Source organism: Vulpes lagopus, chromosome 2 (assembly GCF_018345385.1).
Source record: "Vulpes lagopus strain Blue_001 chromosome 2, ASM1834538v1, whole genome shotgun sequence".
Taxonomy (NCBI): Eukaryota; Metazoa; Chordata; class Mammalia; order Carnivora; family Canidae; genus Vulpes; species Vulpes lagopus.
This window is the reverse complement of record NC_054825.1, coordinates 79,957,695-79,978,035: the sequence shown is the minus strand read 5'-3', so window position 1 is coordinate 79,978,035 and position 20,341 is coordinate 79,957,695. Positions and strand designations below refer to the sequence as shown.

General features: G+C 37.5%; 1 protein-coding gene and 1 pseudogene across 1 annotated transcript in view; both read left to right on the top strand.

The window, feature by feature from the left end:
- The window catches only part of FMN1 (formin 1), a 419,007-nt gene that overhangs the window by 255,377 nt on the left and 143,289 nt on the right, over positions 1 to 20,341 (top strand). Inside the window, 1 exon segment of the mRNA XM_041746469.1 lies at positions 11,114 to 11,201. Within this exon segment, the coding sequence (XP_041602403.1) occupies positions 11,114 to 11,201 (88 nt within the window).
- LOC121486056 lies at positions 11,890 to 12,022 on the top strand (annotated as a pseudogene).

Here is a 20,341-nt window from a genome sequence, read left to right as displayed (position 1 = left end):
TCCTTTGTATCAGACTTATTTATATGAGTTTCCCCTTTACACTAGTCTTTGAACTCCCACTGAACATATATATGTGTGTGTGTGTATGTATGTGTGTATATGTATATATACACCCTTTGCGGTAGTACACCAACATAGGAGTTCGCATATTGTGAATTTTGTTGAATTGGACTGACTACATTTCAGTATTGATGTAAGGATGAGTCAGGGAAGTTCTAGAAATAGAAGGCTGGTCTCCTGACTTTTCTCTTAACAACTAGTTGCCAGACTTTGATGCTGATGACTTTTCATAGCTGGCCAAGAGCCTGTGGCTGCTCAGCATGCTAAAGCTAAAAGCGAGGACTATTGTATTTATAGCTATAGTTCTTAGTCGTATTTCTATTTCTACTTACATTGTAACATTGTTGGGAACCTTTGGCTTGGGCCAACTTCTAAAAAGTGTTAAAATGGCACAGAATAATAACAACTAGTAGGCTTAAATAATGGTTTGGTGTTGATTAATTAAATTGTTTAATTAATAAATGTTTTGATAGAACTTTTGTATTTTAAATCCTGTGGCTATTTTTTTTAAATGTATCAGTTAAATCTCCTACTATAAAAAGGACAGACGATTAAATATCTGACAATCTCAGGAACATTACGGTTCTAAAAATGTTCCAGATAATCCTATGATCACCAGTTCACACTGTTCAGTAATGTAGATATGGAATGTGTAGATGATTAGGTTTGATTTCTTCCAAGCCTAGGATATCTTAGAGAAGCTAGTGGATAGGAGAGAATAAATATCCAATAATAGTTTATCTTTTTGTCATGTGTTCTTTCTCTTCAGAGAAGAATTTTTGAAGTTCACTTTATCTAGAGGTCGCCTTACTAAGAATGCATATAATGTAATGAAATTACATTATATGTAATTATGCATATAATGAAAAGCAAGGGGAATTTTCAGTTAATAGAGGGTTCTACACAAATTGATCTAGTTATTTGAAATTTTAGCACGATTCTAAAAAGTTATTTGAAAAACAATGTAATAATTATAGATTGATAACTAGGTGATCATCTTTTTTTTCCAACCTTTTATCATGTTCTCAATCTTTGTTCTCCTTTCTTCTCTTTATTTTCCCCATCAGTTTTCTTTACTCCCATATTCTTCCCTCCTTGATATTTTCTTCCTAGCTACTCTGCAATGAAGGCAAATGCCTCTGATAACAGGTGTGTATCTGGGTAAGGAGTTGTGAGATTCGATCACAAATATCAAAAGAACAACAAAAGTATTGGGTTATCAGAACAAGGTGTTCTTCTATTTTTGTGTCCCTTGCTTCAATGCCCTAGCAATGAGGAGACTACACTTGCTTTATAAGCCTCTTGAGTGTGAAGTATCATTCTCTCTAGAAATCCATAGGGGGCCACTAAAGGAATAAAAGTTTACTGTATCCTGATGCTCACTGCCTCTAATTCACAACTGTCCATTTGGATTGGCTTGTGTGCAGAGCTAGCATAATACCTAGTGCATCATTGGGGGGGACAATAAAAGGTAATTCTCTCTCTTCTTCCCTTAGAAAATGCCTCCTCACCACAGCAATCTCTGTGTAAATCTCTTTATTTTTGCTGTTCAGGCATGTCCTTATTTAAATTTCTTTGCTGTGTACCAGCCTAATAGATCTAGTAATTGGAAAACATAGTAAAAAGGATACAAAGACAATCCACAAGAATATGTTACCAATAGCCAAATGTTTAACCTTACTATTAAATCATTAGAAATGTAGAAGAGTGAAAAAACATTTTACTTATTATATTGGCCAAAAATTTTTAAACTGATCATACCTAAAAGGGTGAAGGACTAGGAAAACAGTCACTCTCCAATACTTGTCAGGAGAGTAAATTGATATCTGTTAGAAACAATTTGGCAATATCTATCAAAACTAAAAATGGACGTATTGTTTGAACAACTTCTATAAATCTCTTCTATAGAAATATAAGCTCAAGTGGTTATCTGCAGGGCTGCTCTTTACAGGATTGTTAATAATAGACAAATTTTGGAGAATCTCTAAATGTCCATCAATAGAGGAATACTTAAATTATGTACCATACTTAAAGTGGTCCTGTCTGCACTGACATGGAAGGTATCAGTAATATATTTAGAAAAGAAAAAGAATTACACAGAACAACGGGGAAAAGTTGCAGAACAAAATGTATTGCTTGTCATTTTTATAAAGCTAAAATCCTACACATATGCCTACACATATGTGGCCATGCACACATGTTTAGATCTGGAAGGAGACAAACCCCCATTACTGGGGGGGGTGGTAACTTGGCATTGGAACTGGGAGATGAGAGAATATTTCACCTTTTACTTTTTTACATTCTTTATAGTTTGTATTTTTCATTACAGTTAAGCATTTGTTGCTTTTGTAATTAAAAATAATGAACTCACAAAAAGAAAATAGAAAAAAATAACAAATATTTCTCTAAACTTGACAACTCTCCAAAGACCAAAGTTTATACTAGTCTTTAGTCCCAAGCTCAGTACCTGGCAAACAGGAGTCATTTAATATGTGTGTTAAACAAAGGAAATTTTGCCTGTTCCAATCTGTGTTCCTGTGACCACATTGGCCAAGAGTTGGGCAGAAGCTTCTAAAATATGACCAGAGAACCCACAGAGCACCTCTCTTTTTTCCTCCTCTTCCCTCTTGCTGACACCGTCTCTTCACATCTTGCACAGCCCAATCTTTTAACTGGTTTCAGAAAGATCGGAATATATGCTGAAGTCTTGGGTCAGCCTTTTTAATCACCTGAACTCTCACTCGGTCTGTTGATTATGTATTCTTCCATGTGCTTCCCCTTAATCATTTTACATATTGGACTTAAGGATTTTTTAAAACATATATTCTATTTTTCTTAGCCCTATCTTTACTTCTCATTTTCTCCTTGTCATTTGTTTGATATTGTCCCCCACTTCCTAACTTCCAAACTTATAACAAGCTATGGCATTCAAAACAGTATGGTATTACTATCAAAACAAGCATAGAGACCAATGGAAAAGAAAAGAGAGCCCAAAAATAAACCCATACAATTATGGTCAAATGATCTTCAATGAGGTTGCCAAAACTACAAAACAGGGAAAGGATAGGCTCCTCCTCAAAAAAAACCCCTGCATATCCACATGCAAAAGAATGAAATTTGACCTTTGTCTTACAGCATAAACAGAAACCAACTCAAAATGGATTAAAGACTTAAATGTAAGATCTGAGACTATGGGGCACCTAGGTGGCTCAATAGTTGAGCATCTGCCTTTGACTCAGGTTGTGATCCCGGGATCCTGAGATTGAGTCCCAAATCCGGCTCCCCACCGGGAGCCTGCTTCTCCCTCTGCCTGTGTCTTCCTCTCTCTCTGTGTCTCTCATGAATAAATTAATACCTTTTATTTTAAAAAATATGAAACTATAAAATTCCTAGAAGAAAATATAGGGAGGAAAGCTTCATAACATTGGTCTTTGAATTATTTCCTGGATATGACACCAAAGCACAGGCAACAAAAGCAAAATTAGTAAGTGGGACTACATCAAACTGAAAAGCTTCTGCATAATAGAGGAAACAGCAGAGTGAAAGGACAACCTATGGAATGGGAGAAAATATTTGCAAGCCATATACCTGATGAGGCATTAATGTCCCAAAGCATATAAGGAATGCCTACAACTCAATAAAAGAGAAACCTGATTGAAAAATGGGCAAAGAATCAGGGAAATACAAATCAAAACCACAATGAGAGACCACCTCACACCAGTGAGAATGAGGAAAATTAACAAGGCAGGAAACCACAAATGTTGGAGAGGATGTGGAGAAAGGGGAGCCCTCTTACACTGTTGGTGGGAATGTGAACTGGTGCAGCCACTCTGGAAAACTGTGTGGAGGTTCCTCAAAGAGTTAAAAATAGATCTGCCCTACGACCCAGCAATTGCACTGTTGGGGATTTACCCCGAAGATACAGATGCAGTGAAATGCATCTGCACCCCAATGTTTATAGCAGCAATGTCCACAATAGCCAAACTGTGGAAGGAGCCTCGGTGTCCATCGAAAGATGAATGGATAAAGAAGATGTGGTTTATGTATACAATGGAATATTCCTCAGCCACTAGAAATGACAAATCCCCACCATTTGCTTTGACGTGGATGGAACTGAAGGGTATTATGCTGAGTGAAATAAGTCAATCGGAGAAGGACAAACATTACATGGTCTCATTCATTTGAGGAATATAAAAAATAGTGAAAGGGAATAAAGGGGAAAGGAGAAAAAATGAGTGGGAAATATTAGAAGGGGAGACAGAACATGAGAAACTCCTAACTCTGGGAAACGAACTAACTAGGGATGGTAGAAAGGGAGGTGGGCGGGCGGTGGGGGTGATTGGGTGACGGGCACTGAGCGGGGCACTTGATGGGATGAGCACTGGGTATTATTCTATATGTTGGCAAATTGAACACCAATAAAAAAATAAATTTATAAAAATAAATAAATAAATAAAAGCAAAAAAAAAAAAAGGAAAATGGGCAAAGGACTTAAAAATAGACATTTCTCCAAAGAAGACCTACAAATGGTCAAAGGTATGAAAAGATGTTCAGCATCACTAATCATCAGGAAATGCAAATCAACACCACAGTGAGGTATCATCTTACATCTGTTAGAATAGCTATAATTTTTCAAAAAGGAAAAATTAAGAAAAGAACAAGTGTTCGATAATATGTGGAAAAATTGGAACTCCTGTGCATTACTGATGGGAATGTAAAATGGTACCGCTACTGTAAAAAACAGTATGGAGGCTCCTTAAAAAAATATATATATATATAACTACCACATGACCCAGCAGCCTCACTTCTGGGTATTTATCCAGAAGAATTGAAAACAAAATATCAAGGGGATAATTGCACTCCCATGTTCACTGAAGCAGTATTCACAATAGCCAAGAAGTGGAAATAACCTAAATGCCCATCAATAGATGAATGGACAAAGACAATGTGATTTGTGTGTGAGTGTGTGTGTGTTTGTATGTGTAAGCATATTATCCAGCCTTAAGGAAATTATATCACATGCTACAATATGGATGAACTTTGAGAAAATGATGCTAAGTGAAATCAGCCCAGTCTCAGAAGGAAAACTACTGCATGATTCCACTTATATGAGGCATCTAAAGTAGTCAAGCTCATAGAAGTAGAAAGTAGAAGCAGAAAACTTCTAGGGGCTGGAGGAAGAAGGAAATATGGGCCGTAGCTGTTCAATAGGTATAGAGTCTCCATCATTTAGTATGAAAAAATTGTAGAAACCTGCTGTACAACAATGTGTTACAGTTAACAATGCTCTACTGAACATTTAAAAATTCATTAATAGAGTAGATTTCATGTTCTTTTATTATTATCATTAAGCCTTCCAATCTAGAAGGTAGGGAGGGAGGGAAGGAGGAAAGGAAGGAAGGAAAGAAACAAGCAAAGAGGTCTTAAGACATACATACATTCAGTGTCCATTGTGCTCCTACCACATTTGGGCTGCTTTTGAGAAACCTTGTATTATTCCACAATTGAAGAGAGATTACATGGAAACTTAGAGGTCTATTTTTAAAGGTCTAGTCAGAGGTAAGGAATTTGGTACAAATAGGGAGGAGAATACAATTACTCTGACAAATGCTCCTCTTTGGGGAGGAAGCACTACATTTCATACAACTCTTAAGGTTTTAGTCCAGCTTAAGAGTAATAACACTCTTTTCAGACACTTGCCATATCAAGCCATTAGACAAAATACAAGGATGGCTGATTGTGGTGACATCCTTTCCATAATTCAGCCTGGGTGAACACTGCAGAGATATATATGCTTGTTTTTCCCAGTGACAGATAATCTTACTCTCAATCTTTTCCCCTCTCTCTCAATTCCCTTCTGATTGTTCTCTTGCCTTCTTTTAATTAGCTATTAGAAGAACTTGCATTTAAACCTTGTCTTTCCTGTAGGCAGAATGTGTTACTCAAGGTTTTCAGAACTGTACCTAAGTAGCTTGGTGGGTGTTTGTTTGAAGAAATTGTTGCTACCCATTTGTGATCTCATGATAAATTTGATTTCTATGCCTGTCTCCACGATGTCAGTGTGTATGCCATGATGAAGGGTTTTTTTTTTAAGATTTTATTTATTCATGAGAGACACAGAGAGAGGTAGAGACACGGGCAGAGGGAGAAGCAGGCTTCCTGTGGGGAGGCCAATATGGGACCCGATCCTGGACTCCAGGATCATGCCCTGGGCCTAAAGGAGGCACTTAACCACTGAGCCACCCAGGCGTCCCCTGTGATGAAGGTTTAATCAGTCACTATCCTGGACATTTAAGAATGAATCTAGTCAATTCCCAAAGCCTTTCTTCTTTTGAATTTTCTTTTCAATTAGTTCAGGTGATATTTTATTTGCTTGTTTGGTTCTCTAAAGCAATTTTAACAAAGTGATTTTTTTGGAGGTATAATTGATATACAACATTCATTTTCAATGTACAACATAATGATTCAGTATTTGTACACATTGCAAAATGACTGCCACAATAAATGTAGTTACCATCACCATACAAACAGCCTACAAAACTTTTTTTCTTGTGATGAGAACTTACAGGATTTGCTCTCTTCAAAATTTTCAAATATGTACTGTAGCATTATTGTCTACAGTCACCTTATTGGACATTACATTACCATGGGTTACTTATTTTATAATTCAAAGTTTATATCTCTTTACACCCTTCATCCATTTTTGTCTGCCCCCAACCTTCCTCCACTCCAGTGAATATCCTTCTGTTCTCTGTATCTACAAATTTTGTTTTGTTTTTTAGATTCCACATATAAGTGAATTCTATGATAGTTGTCTTTCTCTGTCTGGCTTATTTCACTTAGCATGATACCCCCAAAGTTCATCCATGTTGTTGCATATAGCAGGATTTCATTCTTTTTTATGGAGGAGTAGTATTCCTTTGTATATATACCACATCTTCTTCACTTGCACATCCATCAATGGACACTTAGGTTGTTTCCGTATCTTGGCCACTATAAATAATGCTGCAATGAAAATGGGATGTATATATCTTTTCAAATTAGTGTATTTGTTTTCTTTAGATAAATACCTTTTAGTAGAATTGCTGGAATAAGGTAACATTGGCTTTAAATGACACATCAGACCAGATGGACTTAACAGATATACACAGAAAATTCCTTCCAAAAACAATAAAATATATAATTTTTTCAAGTACACGTGGAACATTACCAAAGCAGACCATTTTAGGCCATAAAACAAGTCTCAATAGATTTAAGAAGGTTAAAATCATGTCAAGCATTTTTTGTGACTACAACAGTATGAAGCTAGAAATCAATTACGAGAAGAAAAGTGGGAAAAAATCACAAATAAGTGAAGATTAAACAATATGCTACTGAATAACCAGTAGGTCAGCAAAGAAATCAAGGGAGAAATAAAAAGAATACCTAGAGGCAAATGAAAATAGGAATATAACATGCTAAAATCGATGGGATGCAGCAAAAGTGGTTCTAAGGGGGGAAGTTCGTGAAGATATAGGCCTACCACAAGAAACAAGAAAAATCTTAAATAATCAAAATTCATACTTGAAGGAACTATAAAAAGAACAAATGTAGCCCAAATTTAGTAGAAAGAACAAAATAACAAAGACCTGAGTAGAAATAAATGAAATGGAGATTAAAAAGACAAGATCAAGGAAATTAAGGGCTGGTTCTTTGAAAAGATAAATAAAATTGTCAAATCTTTAGCTAGACTCACTGAGAAAAATAGAGGAAAGGCTCAAATAAGTAAAATTAGAAGTGAAAAAGAAGTTACAATTGATAAGACATAAATACAAAGGAATAGAACAGATTACTTTGAATGACTACATGCCAATAAGTTGGACATTCTAGATAAAATGGATAAATCACTATAGAAACCCAGTGTCCTATGACTGAATCATAGTAAATCTAAACAGACTGATTACTAGTAAGGAGATTAAATGAGTAATCAAAAACCTGCCAACAAACAAAAGCCAAGACCGTATGGCACCACTATGAATTCTACCGAATATTCAAAGAAGATCTAAACTGCATCCTTCTCAAACTTTTCCAAAAAATTAGAGGAAGGAATGCTTCCAAACTCATTTTACAAATCCAGCATTACCCTGATACTAAAACCAGACATGGGTACCACCAAAGAAAGAAAACCACAGCTCAGTCAATATCTTTGATAAACATAGATGCAAAAATCCTTGACAAAATTTTAGCAAACCAAACTCAATGGTATATCAAAAGGATCATACATCATGATCAAGTGGGATTTATTCCAGGCCTGCAAGGATAGTTCAATATCAATAAAGTGGGTAGAGAAGGAACATACCTCAACATAATAGAGGCCATATAGGACAAGCCCACAGCTAACAGCATACTCAAGGCTGAATCAGGATCAAGAAAGGATGTCCTCCCTCTCTTACCGCTCTTATTCAACACAATACTGGAAGAACTAGCCAGAGGACTTAGGCAAGGAAAAGAAATCAAATGCATCCAGATTGGAAAGGAAGAAGTAAAACTGTTGCTATTTGCAAATAACCTTAATTTATATATAGACTAAAGACTCTATTCCCAAAACCAGTAGAACTAATAAACGAATTCAGTAAAATTTCAAGGTATAAAATAAATATACAAAAATCTGTTGCATTTCTATATACTAGCAGTGAATAATCCCAGAAATTTAGAAAATAAACTCATTTACAATCGTATTGAAAAGAATAAAGTATCTAGGAATAAATTTAAATGAGGTGACAGACCTATACACTGAAAAGTTTAAGACACTGACAATTAAATTTAAGACAATTAAATGGAAAGGTATTCTGTGTTTATGGATTGGAAGAATGAATATTGTCAAAATGTCCATACTGCCCAAAGCAATCTATAGGTTCAGTGGAATCCCTATAAAAATTCCAATGTCATTTTTTTTCAAAGAAATAGAACAAATAATCCTAAAGTGTGTATGAAACCACAAAAGACCTCAAATAGCCAAGGCAATCTTGAGAAAGAAAAACAAAACCAAAGTGACTGTCTTAGATAACTAAGCTCTCCAGACTTTACAAGGGCAAGCAAGGACTCAATCTGTCTGGATTACCTCTGTATCCTTAGAGTCCAAAGCTGTGCCCAGCACGTAAAAGATTCACAGCAGGTATTTGTTGAATGAATAAATTCATGGCTGAATACTTACATAAAACTAATGTGGTTTTTCTTAATTTTGTACTGGACTTTTAAAAATCATTTCACTTTAAAATTTGTTTTCAATCTAAGAAAAAGCCAGAAATTGCATTTTTAAAGAAAATATTTGATTATATATAATCTCTTTTTCTTTTGGTTTTGCTTTCATATAAAAAAAAAAGTAAAAGACTAAGTACCTACCTTCTTATTTCTTTTAAAAACTCTTGAAATTCTTTATCCCCCAAGAATCTTTCTCTGACTAATGTTGAAATTATTCAACACATTGGACTAAAAAATCAGAATTCCTTTTATCTTTTTTTAAGGATCTTATTTATTTATTCATGAGATATATAGAGAGAGAGGCAGAGACACAGGAGGAGGGGGAAGCAGGCTCCATGCAGGGAGCCCAGTGGGGGACTCGATCCCAGGATCACACCCTGAGCCAAAGGTAGACGCTCAATCACTGAGCCACCCAGGCACCCAGAATTCCTTTTATTTTGATGAAAACTTTGTATTTACTATATTTTAGGTCTAATAGTTATATAAAAGTAGCCATTCTGAGCAGGGAAAGGAAAGATAAAGGACTGGCAATAACTGATTCAGGGTTGACTGATATGATAGATTGATAATTAGACAATCTTGGAACAAACTCATTATTTCTTATTGTTCAACCAGCATGCGATTCAGCTAGTTTAGTGCCAATATAAACATAGATGTTTCTTACTGGCTGTGTCTTCACTATATTTTAAATGTAAACTTATAAATACCTAGGTGGAAGGGGAAGCATAGCAATTGAGTTTAATTTGTATTTTACCCCACAAAGTACATTAAAAAAAACTTCAGGTTTGGTGATGTTTTGTGTGCATTCCCTATCGATTTTTGTAGTTGTGTCACATGAGACAAAATATTGTATTTTTTCCCCCTTAGTGGCCACTGTGTGATGTATTAGAAGGAACTGATTTGGCTTACTAGGTTTAGAGAGACTAAAACTGTGTAGAGCTCTCTCTCCATAACTGGCAAAAAGGCATTTGGAGTTTATAAGAAGACTGTAAAGTTTTAATATACCTATATTATTATTATAAAAGAACAATTCTAAGCAATTTAAAATTAAGGTTTAATGTACAAAGTATTGTATTGTTTATATTAAAAATAGCACAAATATGAAGCAAGTCAACTCCCTAAGACAGGGAAGTTTTACTTAAATAATCTATGTTAAGAATATACTATATGAGTGCTCTACATATATTATGTCATGTAATTTTTAGAATAAATATACAAAATAAATATAGTCAGCCCTACTCCTTGATGAAGAAGTTGAACTTTTCCTACACATGAAATCACTTTTCCAAGGCCGCATCACTGGTAGACAGCTGAGTTGAGATCACACTGATCTTTTCCTTAAACCACTGGGCAATTGACACAGCCAAGAAGATTGGAGGCTCTGAAGTGACCTCAGAAGTAGCAATATGGGAATGTTATCCAATGATAAGTGGAAACATTGTATATACAATTATACATATGTTGCAGTTACAATTTATAAGTGTTTCAATAAAAAGATTGGAATACAGTATCATAAAGGTTTTAGTTCTTAGATTAGATGGACAGAGTTTGGGCTGGTGTTTTCCCTCTATTTTCTAAAATGTCTATAGTTGTAGGTAAGTCACTTTCAAATTAAAGTCTTGTTAAAAAAAATAATAATAAAAAAATTTTAAAAAAATAAAATAAATAAATAAATAAATAAAGTCTTGTTAAAATAGAGTGGCTGTTGCATCAGTTTAGTTCATCAAAGTATCTAAAAGTCAATATTTTTGGTATACTTCTGAAAGATTTCATGGTCATTTGAGCTTGTGTTAATTTTATTTTTAAATTCCAGATCATCAAGTTATTGGATGGAAAACGATCTCAAACTGTGGGAATCTTGATATCTAGTTTGCATTTAGAAATGAAGGATATCCAGCAGGGTAAGTCTCCTCCATCGCTTTTTTTTTCCAACTTTAAAATTTTTCAACGTTTTATTGTGAAAAGTTTCAAGCATATAAATGATTATAATGCCATAGTAAATCCCATGTACCCAATACCCAGCTACAAAACCACCAGCTCACTCTTGTTCCATCTGAAGTACCTTCCCTCCCCAGCTAGGGTGTTATAAAGCAAATCCTAGACATTTTATAATTCACCTGTTAAAATGTCAGAACACTGATAAAAAGTTAAGGATGCTTTTTCAAGCATAATTCTAGTGCAGTTGTCATGCATTTAAAAACATTTACAGTGATTTCTCAGTTCTCATCATACATGTAGTTCTAATTTCCCCAGCTGTATACTCACTAATTCATCCATTTGTTCATTATTAGTTTGAATGTGCGTTTAAACAACTTTTGTGCGTTGTCTTTCCTGTGTATCTCTCGTTTTCTTTTAATCTAGAAGTTTCTGCACCACATCTCACTTTTTTCCTTTATAATTTTTTTTCCTTTGTAATTAGTTTTTGTTTTATTTTTGTTTTTGTTTTTTTAAGAAACCAGGTCATTTATCCTACGGAGTTTCCCCACATTGTAGATTTTCTGATTGCATTGCCATATTTTCACTTATTATGTTTTTCTGTCCTCTGTGGTTCCTGTAAAGTGTTAGTTTGATCTACAGACTTGATCCTACAGCTTTGCGCAGTGGCATTATTGTAGCCAATGAGACTTATCCATGGCATGATTATTGCTAATTGAAAACTACAGACTTGATCGAGTAGGGGAAGAATGTTTCATAAATGCTGTTTCTTATTACATCAAGAAGTACATAATATCTATTTGTTTCTTTATGTTGTTAGTGGGCACTAAAGATCTTTGCCTAGATTCATTATTTCATTAGAAGTTTGCAAAATAGTGATACACTAACTCTATCATTTCTTCTCCATTGGCTGGAATACTTCTATGGTGAAACACTTTGCTTCTTCATCTACCTGATTATGTCATTGTTTATTAATCCCTTCTTTTTTTTCAAGTGATGCTATTTTAACTTGGTCCTCTTTTGGCTTAATTTGAAATACAACATTTAAAAAAAAAGAAATTGTACTTATACGTTTTTCTTAATCTCTAGAAAAAATAGACCAAACACTATTGTACCTTTTTGAAATCTGTGACTTGCATGAAAACAATACTTCCCTTTCTCAGTAATCAATTAAATGTAAATCTTTATTTGGACATGTCATCGATAATCTTTTCTGAGTAGTCATAGGATCTCCCATAGGTAGTTTCAGCTGAGTTTAGTGTGGGTTTGACAGAGGAGATACTCTCAAACCACATTGCCCTTCAGGTTTACTTTGTGTTGCTTCTGGGTTGTTTTACCCAGGTACAAAGCAGAAGACATCCAGAGGTCCTGAACCAAAAGACACTTGAGGAACACACGCTACTTCTCTCAAAGGAGCTTTATTATTAAGGATTTAAAATGTTTGCTTTATTGCAAACATCAAAAGTTCCACGTAAAACTAAAAATATTCTGAAGTAGATGATGGTCACAGAGTATGTAAACAAGCTATTTGTAATACTTAAGCTTAATTAAGTAGAAGCAAATGCATAAGGGGGGATAATAAACCTCAGAAAATGTTGCGGGAGGGGATTTGAATCAGGGCCACCATCAAAATGAGATGAGGATTCTTTAGCGATTATAGGGGCCGGATATTCTAGAAGAATTGAGTTTCTGGTAAATTCAAACCAGGAAACTGTGGTGCCCCATCAAAGGGGAAAAATGGAAAAAAAATAAACAGATAAATCAGTAGGAAAATGTATGATCTTTTGTCAAAGACAAGCTTTTTTGATGTAGTCTGAGTTTGGAAAGCAATTCTCCAGACCTAGTGGCAGAGTCTTATCCTAAACAACAGTACTCTTCCTAAGTTTGTTGAAAACCAAACATGCTGGGTTTCATCACCATGATGTATGGCACCATGGAAATGAGTCTTCTTAATGGCAGCAGCACCTTAGGCTCGATTCAGTTCTTCTTAGGCATGGTGCTGTAGTGTATCAGGTTGCCGTATTAGGACAGTCATTCCAGCCACATGGTGTTCCAGTTTCCAACTCTAGACTATAAACCTTCCCATGGAGTCTCATTGGAGTGAGTGCTCATTGTGAGTTAGATAAGAGATTAGCTTACCTGTACCTTCTCCAAGACTCTACTCTTGACAAGAACACACTTACATGAAGCAGGAGCAGACTTAGTGTCAGCATTGGAAATATCAGTTGTAGCATCACAGATCTGTAGGACTTGTGGGCACCATTTTAGTTCTTCCTCCTGTTTAAAGGACCTCCATTCCCCATCATAGAGTTGGCTCCTACATTCTTAAAAAAAAAAAAAAAAAATCACCTCTATTCCATGTCTTCATTTAGTAATGCATTCCAGATGAATAAAACCCGAGCTTAATTTTTCTTTAGAATCATTTGACTGACACTGGCATCTGAAGGTCACTCAGGAGCCCAAGCTGTGTCAGTTACATTTCGTTCTGAGTCTGTGTCTGGTCGTGAATGGAATGCACTTGGCCTTGTGTTGTCATCGTGATGAAAGGACTCCCCGTGCTGATGTTGGCCCAGAAAGCGTGTTTTAACATGAGAGAGGCTGCAGTGAGGTCTGATCGGGGGCCAGCCAGCTGGCAGCCAGGCAAGGTCACACAGCACATCAGCCCTGGTGAAATGACCACAGTCCAGAGACTGTTCTCCAGCCTTTGGCCATACATTTGCCTTTGTCAGTGCACAAAGACAGACACACTAACTTATATTTCCCAAACTCACAAGGAGCTGATGTATAAACCAAAAAAATTAGCATATTCACTTCAGGGAAAAGATTTTTCCTCTGTCATGATGAAAATATTTATCACATCTGCTCATCGTTGAGTCCATATCACTTGCCTCTTCTCTCAGTGTATATTTGTGTATGCTTTTTTTTTTTCATCCTTGCTGGGACAGCAGTGTGGTCACCTTGATAATAGTTTTGGGTATGTTGGTTCATACTCATTTCCCAGAGCTGGATAATCTGCTTTTTCCTGGTTCAACTCTTAAAAGGCAACCTTGTCTTCCTCACTGGGAAAGGCAGTCACTTTTCTGTTGTCCACTAGACACTGCCTATAATGTATATTCAAGAAGTAGAATTTTGGAAGCTCTGTACATCCAGGTCTTACAGATAGCAAGTTGGTTCCTTTATGTCATGTTACAGTTTTTTTCCTAAGAATTTCTCTGATAATTAAGCCTTGTTTACAACTAATTGAGGTAATGTATCACATATAAAGGCCACTTGTTTTTTTTTTTTTTTTTTTGGGAAATTTAATTTGATTAAAAAAATAGAGTAAACCTTAGAATAGATGGAATCAGAATGTCATCTGTTGCTCTCTAGTGAGTGCATTGAGACAAAACTTCCTTCCTGCCTTCCCTCCCTCAGTAAATATGGATTGAATGCTCGTTCTGTATCAGGCACCATGACCACCACCGCATGTAAGCTCCAGACTCTCTGACACTCTCAGAAGTGCATGGGATGGTGGGGGAGAGGGAGTACATAAAGCAGCCTACAAGGACAAGAGAGCTGTCTCTGAAATAACAGGAGTAGTATCTTGACCTCTCCTGTGAAGTCTTAAAGGATGAAACAATGGTCCCCCCACACAGAGGAGTTTTTCCAGCTGAGAACAGAAGGCATGTGAGGAGGCCCTGCCCCAATATATAGATCACATGTGAATGTGGGCTGTTTTCGGGGATGGGGCTGGAAGGGCTCTGAATATCATCACATGAAATTTGGACATTACCCCATGAGTAATAGGGTGAGAGAATTTATGAGTATCAGTGCTGTGACCTAAGTCTGAGTACGGAATACCTCTCAGGCTATAGAAGAATGGCCTCCAAAGGTCTTGTGTGCTCTGGCCCCAGCCGGTACCTGCTACTTTCCTTGGTGGTTTTTGTTTCCCATCTCACTGCATGCTAACCATAGCAGTCCTCTTTGATTCCTTAAGAATCGAAGTTCTTTTCTTTTTCTGTGTCTTTGAAGGCATAACACTTTTTGAAGGAGCAGCATTGCACATTCCCTCTGTTTGAAAGGCTTTTCCACCCCTCTATAGCTAGCTCCTCAGAGAGGAGCTTTCTTAGGTTTTTAGCACATAGGATGCCTCAGAGACCCTCCCAAACTTAAGCTAAGTTAATTCTCTTATGTTCCACCCTGCATTCAATATTTCATTTTTTCTTCTACTAATGTTTTCATGTACATCCACCACCAGAATATAAGTTCCAAGAGGGAGATTGCTCAGTGATGTGTCCCTAGCACTTGCATGGGGCCTGGCACCTGGGGCAATGATTTTCAAGTATCTGTTGAATGGAAAAACAGAAATCATACTGAAGTAGATAAACCTGTTAGGGATTGTGATGATTGAGATAATAAGTGGTGATGGCCAAAACTAAGGCTGTGTCTATAGAAATATAGAGGAGACCACATACAACGGCTATTTGGAGAGAAAATTGCTCCATTTAGCCACATCAGAGGCAAGCAGTGATGGAGAGGTCATCTTATATGCACCTTGGATTTCTGGCTTCAACAAGAATGTATATAATGGCACCAAAACATTTTACACTGGAAATACAGGAGGAAAAGCATAGGTAGAAGCAGAAAAATCAATTCTGTTTTTAGATGATGTGAGTCTGAAATGACTGGAGACATTGCAACTTACGTGTTCAATGAGCATCTGAAGAGTCTAGCCCGATGCGAAGTAGATGAGGCTGTGCTGGAGATAGAACATCTCCAAAAACGTGAGCACCCCATCTGTTTCTTTCTACTCAAGATGGTGTTGGATATCATGTAGGAGAAAGCCATGTCCCTAAACAGACTAAAGTGTGAAGCACCACATGACTAAAGACAGGGCCGTGGTTGTGGGGGAAGAATGGTTTCAGGAGACTCACCATAATCCCCACAGCACTTGTGTTTGGTCCAGGAGAGATTCTGAATCAGTGATTTACTTCTTGCTGGCTTTCCATCTGCTAAACTGGATGACTTGTATTTAAAAGCATTTTGGCATCCTTGGACACAGTGACTGCCTACATGATTGCAAATTAGTGTTTTCATTCCACGTTAGTGATTTCCTCTCATTCTTTTCCCAGGGGAGATGGAAAATTGCTGTTGACTGTTCTTGACATAAACCTCTGTATGCCTTGCAACAGACTAGGTGCCAGAAACCTCCTGGCATTCATTTGGAATTTCCCGTACACTCAGAATTTGTATTTATAATATTTAATCTAACATCAAAATAAAACATTTTTCAGTTTACATCCTACCAGCCCAGAATCTTGGTTTGGGAGTTTGGTTGCATCAAAGACTTATCTTTCTGTTTGGGAGTCTCAAGTCAAAATGTGAAAAGGATGCCAGTTAGTTACATGCCAGGAGTCTAAAACCCAGATCTGAGAATGCTCACTGGACTTTGCTCCCTTATTTCTAGAAATCTCTGTCCAGGATTATGACAGGTGTCTAAAACAGAGTGCGTCTTACCAGGCATCTGAAATCCACCATGAATTGTCTAGGATTTCCCTGAGGAGCGTTCTAATTCTAGCCTGGAAGACCCTCCACTAAAGACAGGTGGTCTCCAAAATTTTTATTGTGCACCCCTGCCAGTAAAACGTTTCAGGATATGTTTCTCGTGCTGTGTTCTCTGAAACATGTATGTCATGTAAGCATGTGACAGAACTAATATTCACATTATAAAACACATGGCAAAATATGAATTGAAGTGAGATTAATATCATTTGTAAAGGTCTTGCTAATTCTGATTTTGATGGCTCTGGGTTCTCACTGGCTAAAATCTCAAGGCTCAATATGTAAACAGGGTGAAACGCATTATTAACGGCAGTGTATCTAAATCCACATTTCACATATTCCCATGATAAATTCTATTGTATGGAGGCCAGTGTCTGACAAATCTGATTCAACTGTTCTTGCTTCTTAACTCATTCCCAAGCTGGTGGAGAACTTACTGGCAGTCCAAGTGTCTGCTCTGTCATTTTCTTATTGTTGATAGATCATCTTCTGGGGTTTCTCTGCCAGAATCTTTTGAAGCCAACTTATTTCTTTTGTCTAGATTAGTTTAGTTAAAAAAAAAAAAAAAGATTTTAGAATCAGAAAACTTCATTTAATTGCATTCCCCCCCCCCAAAAAAAAATCACAGTATGTTGAAAGTAAAAGAAGGAGTGAAGATACCATGTAAGGGTTTGCCCACCAAAGTGCTTATGTGCTCCTGACCTGCTGACATACTGGATAAAGGTGCCAGGATCTGTCAACCTATTAAATATTGAAAAAGCTTACTTTTTAAAAACATCTCTTTGTGAATGGAAACAATAGCTTTGATACTTCCTCCCTTCGCTTTCCCACCTTTTTTCCCTCCTCCTGCCAAGTCTTAAGACACCTGAGAGGCAGGGCTCCCACCCACCTCCTTCTAAACCGCTGTACATTCCTTGGCTCACAGAGCTCAGTCCAGAAAGTAGAGGGTGGGCAGTTCTTTGTACTTTCCCTAAGGCAACTAGCTGAGACCATCCAATCTGCCGGAATGCAATTTTGGCTTAAAAGAACCAGAACTAATGGAAGAACAGAAGCGGCTTAAGCCAAACTGTTTCTCATTCCCCTGCCCTACAGAGAAGAGAGGAGATGAAGGAGGAGAGGTTTTGTCAGTTCCCTGCCTGTGCCTTTCTTTGAGGTTTGAACCATAGACAATTTTAATTGCACCTATAAAATGACACCGTGGGCACCTCGAGGCATGCCCAAACATGGGTGAGAATTGGGAGTTAGTTTGGCTTTATAAGTTTGAGCAATTGTGAGTGTTCGGAAGAGATGAAATAGGTTAAGTGTCCCCTTTGGGATTGTCATTTCTCCCACCTCCCGGCCAGCCTGGTGCTTCCATCAAAGCCCAAATTAAGGTCTGTACCAGCTAACATGCCACACGGGCAGGCATTAGGTAACACAGGGAAGACTGTAAATATAGTCCCCAGGTAGTTCTTGTTCTTTATGGGTCCGGAGGCAACTTTTGTTTGTTTGCATTTCTTCATTCTTTGTGCTTTTGCCTCCCTCTTTAGTCTGTTCCGGCATGCCGTATAAAATCATACTTATTAATATCTTTTCAAGAAAGTTAGAACTTTACGTTAGTCTAGAGTTTATCTTTTTTATATTTTTATTTTATTTTAAGACAATGCCTTTTCAGGTTCCATATTTCTATTTTTTAGAAATTCTTTTGGCAGTGCACCTGGGTGGCTCATTCGGTTGAGTGTCTGCCTTCGGCCCTTGTCATGATCCCAGAGTCCTGGGTTGAAGCCCTGCATCTGGCCCCCTGCTCAGTGGGGAGTCTGCTTTTCCCAATGCCTGCCACTCCCCCTGTACTCATGCTCCACCTCTCGCTTTCTCTCTGTCCCAAATAAATGAATAAAATTTTTTTTTTAAATTCTTTTTGCTTTGATTTTAACTGCAATACTGATTATTTTGAATTACTGCAAGTAGTTGACGAAGATTAAAATTGAGATTGTTTTATTATGTATATTGAGATAACATATTAGAATTAAGTATCAGTGATAGATAATGGTGAGGTTGTGGATGTGTATAATACACAACTGAAGCTTTTGTTGTATGGGCTACATATGGTTCCCACTAGGAGGCTGCTGATTAATGTAAAGAGCATGTAATGCCATTTAAAAACAAGTGTCAATAGAGGCTGTTGTGGGTAGTTGGTTTGCTGACTTTTTTGTTTTTTTAAGATGGTGAGGATTTTAGGTGGGGTGATTATTTATAGCCTAACACAACGGATAAAGAAGTGCAATCAGGCGCCTGGGTGGCTCATTTGGTTGAGCGCCTGACTCTTGGTTTCAGCTCAGGTCATGATCTCATGGGTCTTGGGATGGAGCCCCATGCATCAGGCTCTGCACTCAGCAGGGAGGCTGCTTGAGATTTTCTCCCTGCCCCCACTCCCCACACATGTCTGTGCTCTCCCTCCCCACCCCCTGAATAAATACATAAATCTTTGAAAAAAAAGTACAATCATAGTTCAGTAAATTTGATTATAGAATTGAATCACTTCTTGGCCTTTTGGCTAAGACCAAGTGTTGATTATATAGAACTGAGCCTGAGAAATCAAGCTGTGTGACTTTATGCCTTAGTTTCATCATCTATAAAACTAGGGAACGCGATAGCACCCACCTCATACAATTAAATATGAAACACTTAGAACAACACAGCAAGGGCCCAATAAATGCAGCTATTAATTGTGTATCCCCAGCAAGGCCTGCCTACTATACTCACCCTCTGGTATAGTAGACCGATTACTTGAAGCTGCTTTCATAGTTGGTGCCCTTGGCACTTCATTAGGATAGACGCATAGAGCTAGGCCTTGTGCATCCCTATATCCGTCTGTCCCTAGAGGAGGGACAGATGGAGTGGCGGGTAGAGACCAGTAAGGCATCTTGATGGTGGCAAAGAGACCTAGCAACAGAGCTCTCAATGGAGGCAGGTTCTCCCCTACTCCACACCTCTCTTCGCCAGGCCTCTTCCTTCTCAGCTCTCACCCAGCTTTGTCAAGAATTTAGTCTTCCCTTTACATGATGACCTCCTTGTTACAAGGTGGGGAGATATTCCTGTTGTGCCTTTCCTCAGCACTAGGATTCATCACTGCCTCATTCCATGACCCACATCCTTGCCATTTTCCTTGGTAGGGGTCAGGATGGGAGGTTTGTGGGACTTTTGAGGGGTTAGGTTACCTGAGAGTTCTAAAGTCCCAAAGCTGCCTTTGATATGGTACCCATCTCATTCTCTTTCCCCCACAAGTTGAATATGTATCAAGCCCTAAGAATATCAGTAACTTGGGCAAAACAGCCACGTTTTATGTTGGCCACTGGGAAGTTAACATTGTTAAGAAAATAATCTCTATTAATAGAGTCAAGTCACCCTCTTAATCTTCGCTTTCACGGGCTGAGAATAAACCTAGCTCATTTGCAAGCAGTTGTTAAACACCCACTTGGTGCAGTATGTTCAACGAGTAGTTGGAGATACAAGGAGACATCACCAGGCTGCGGAGAGGTGATTTCTCGAGTCAACAACAGCCACCACGCAGTAGGCCACCACAGCC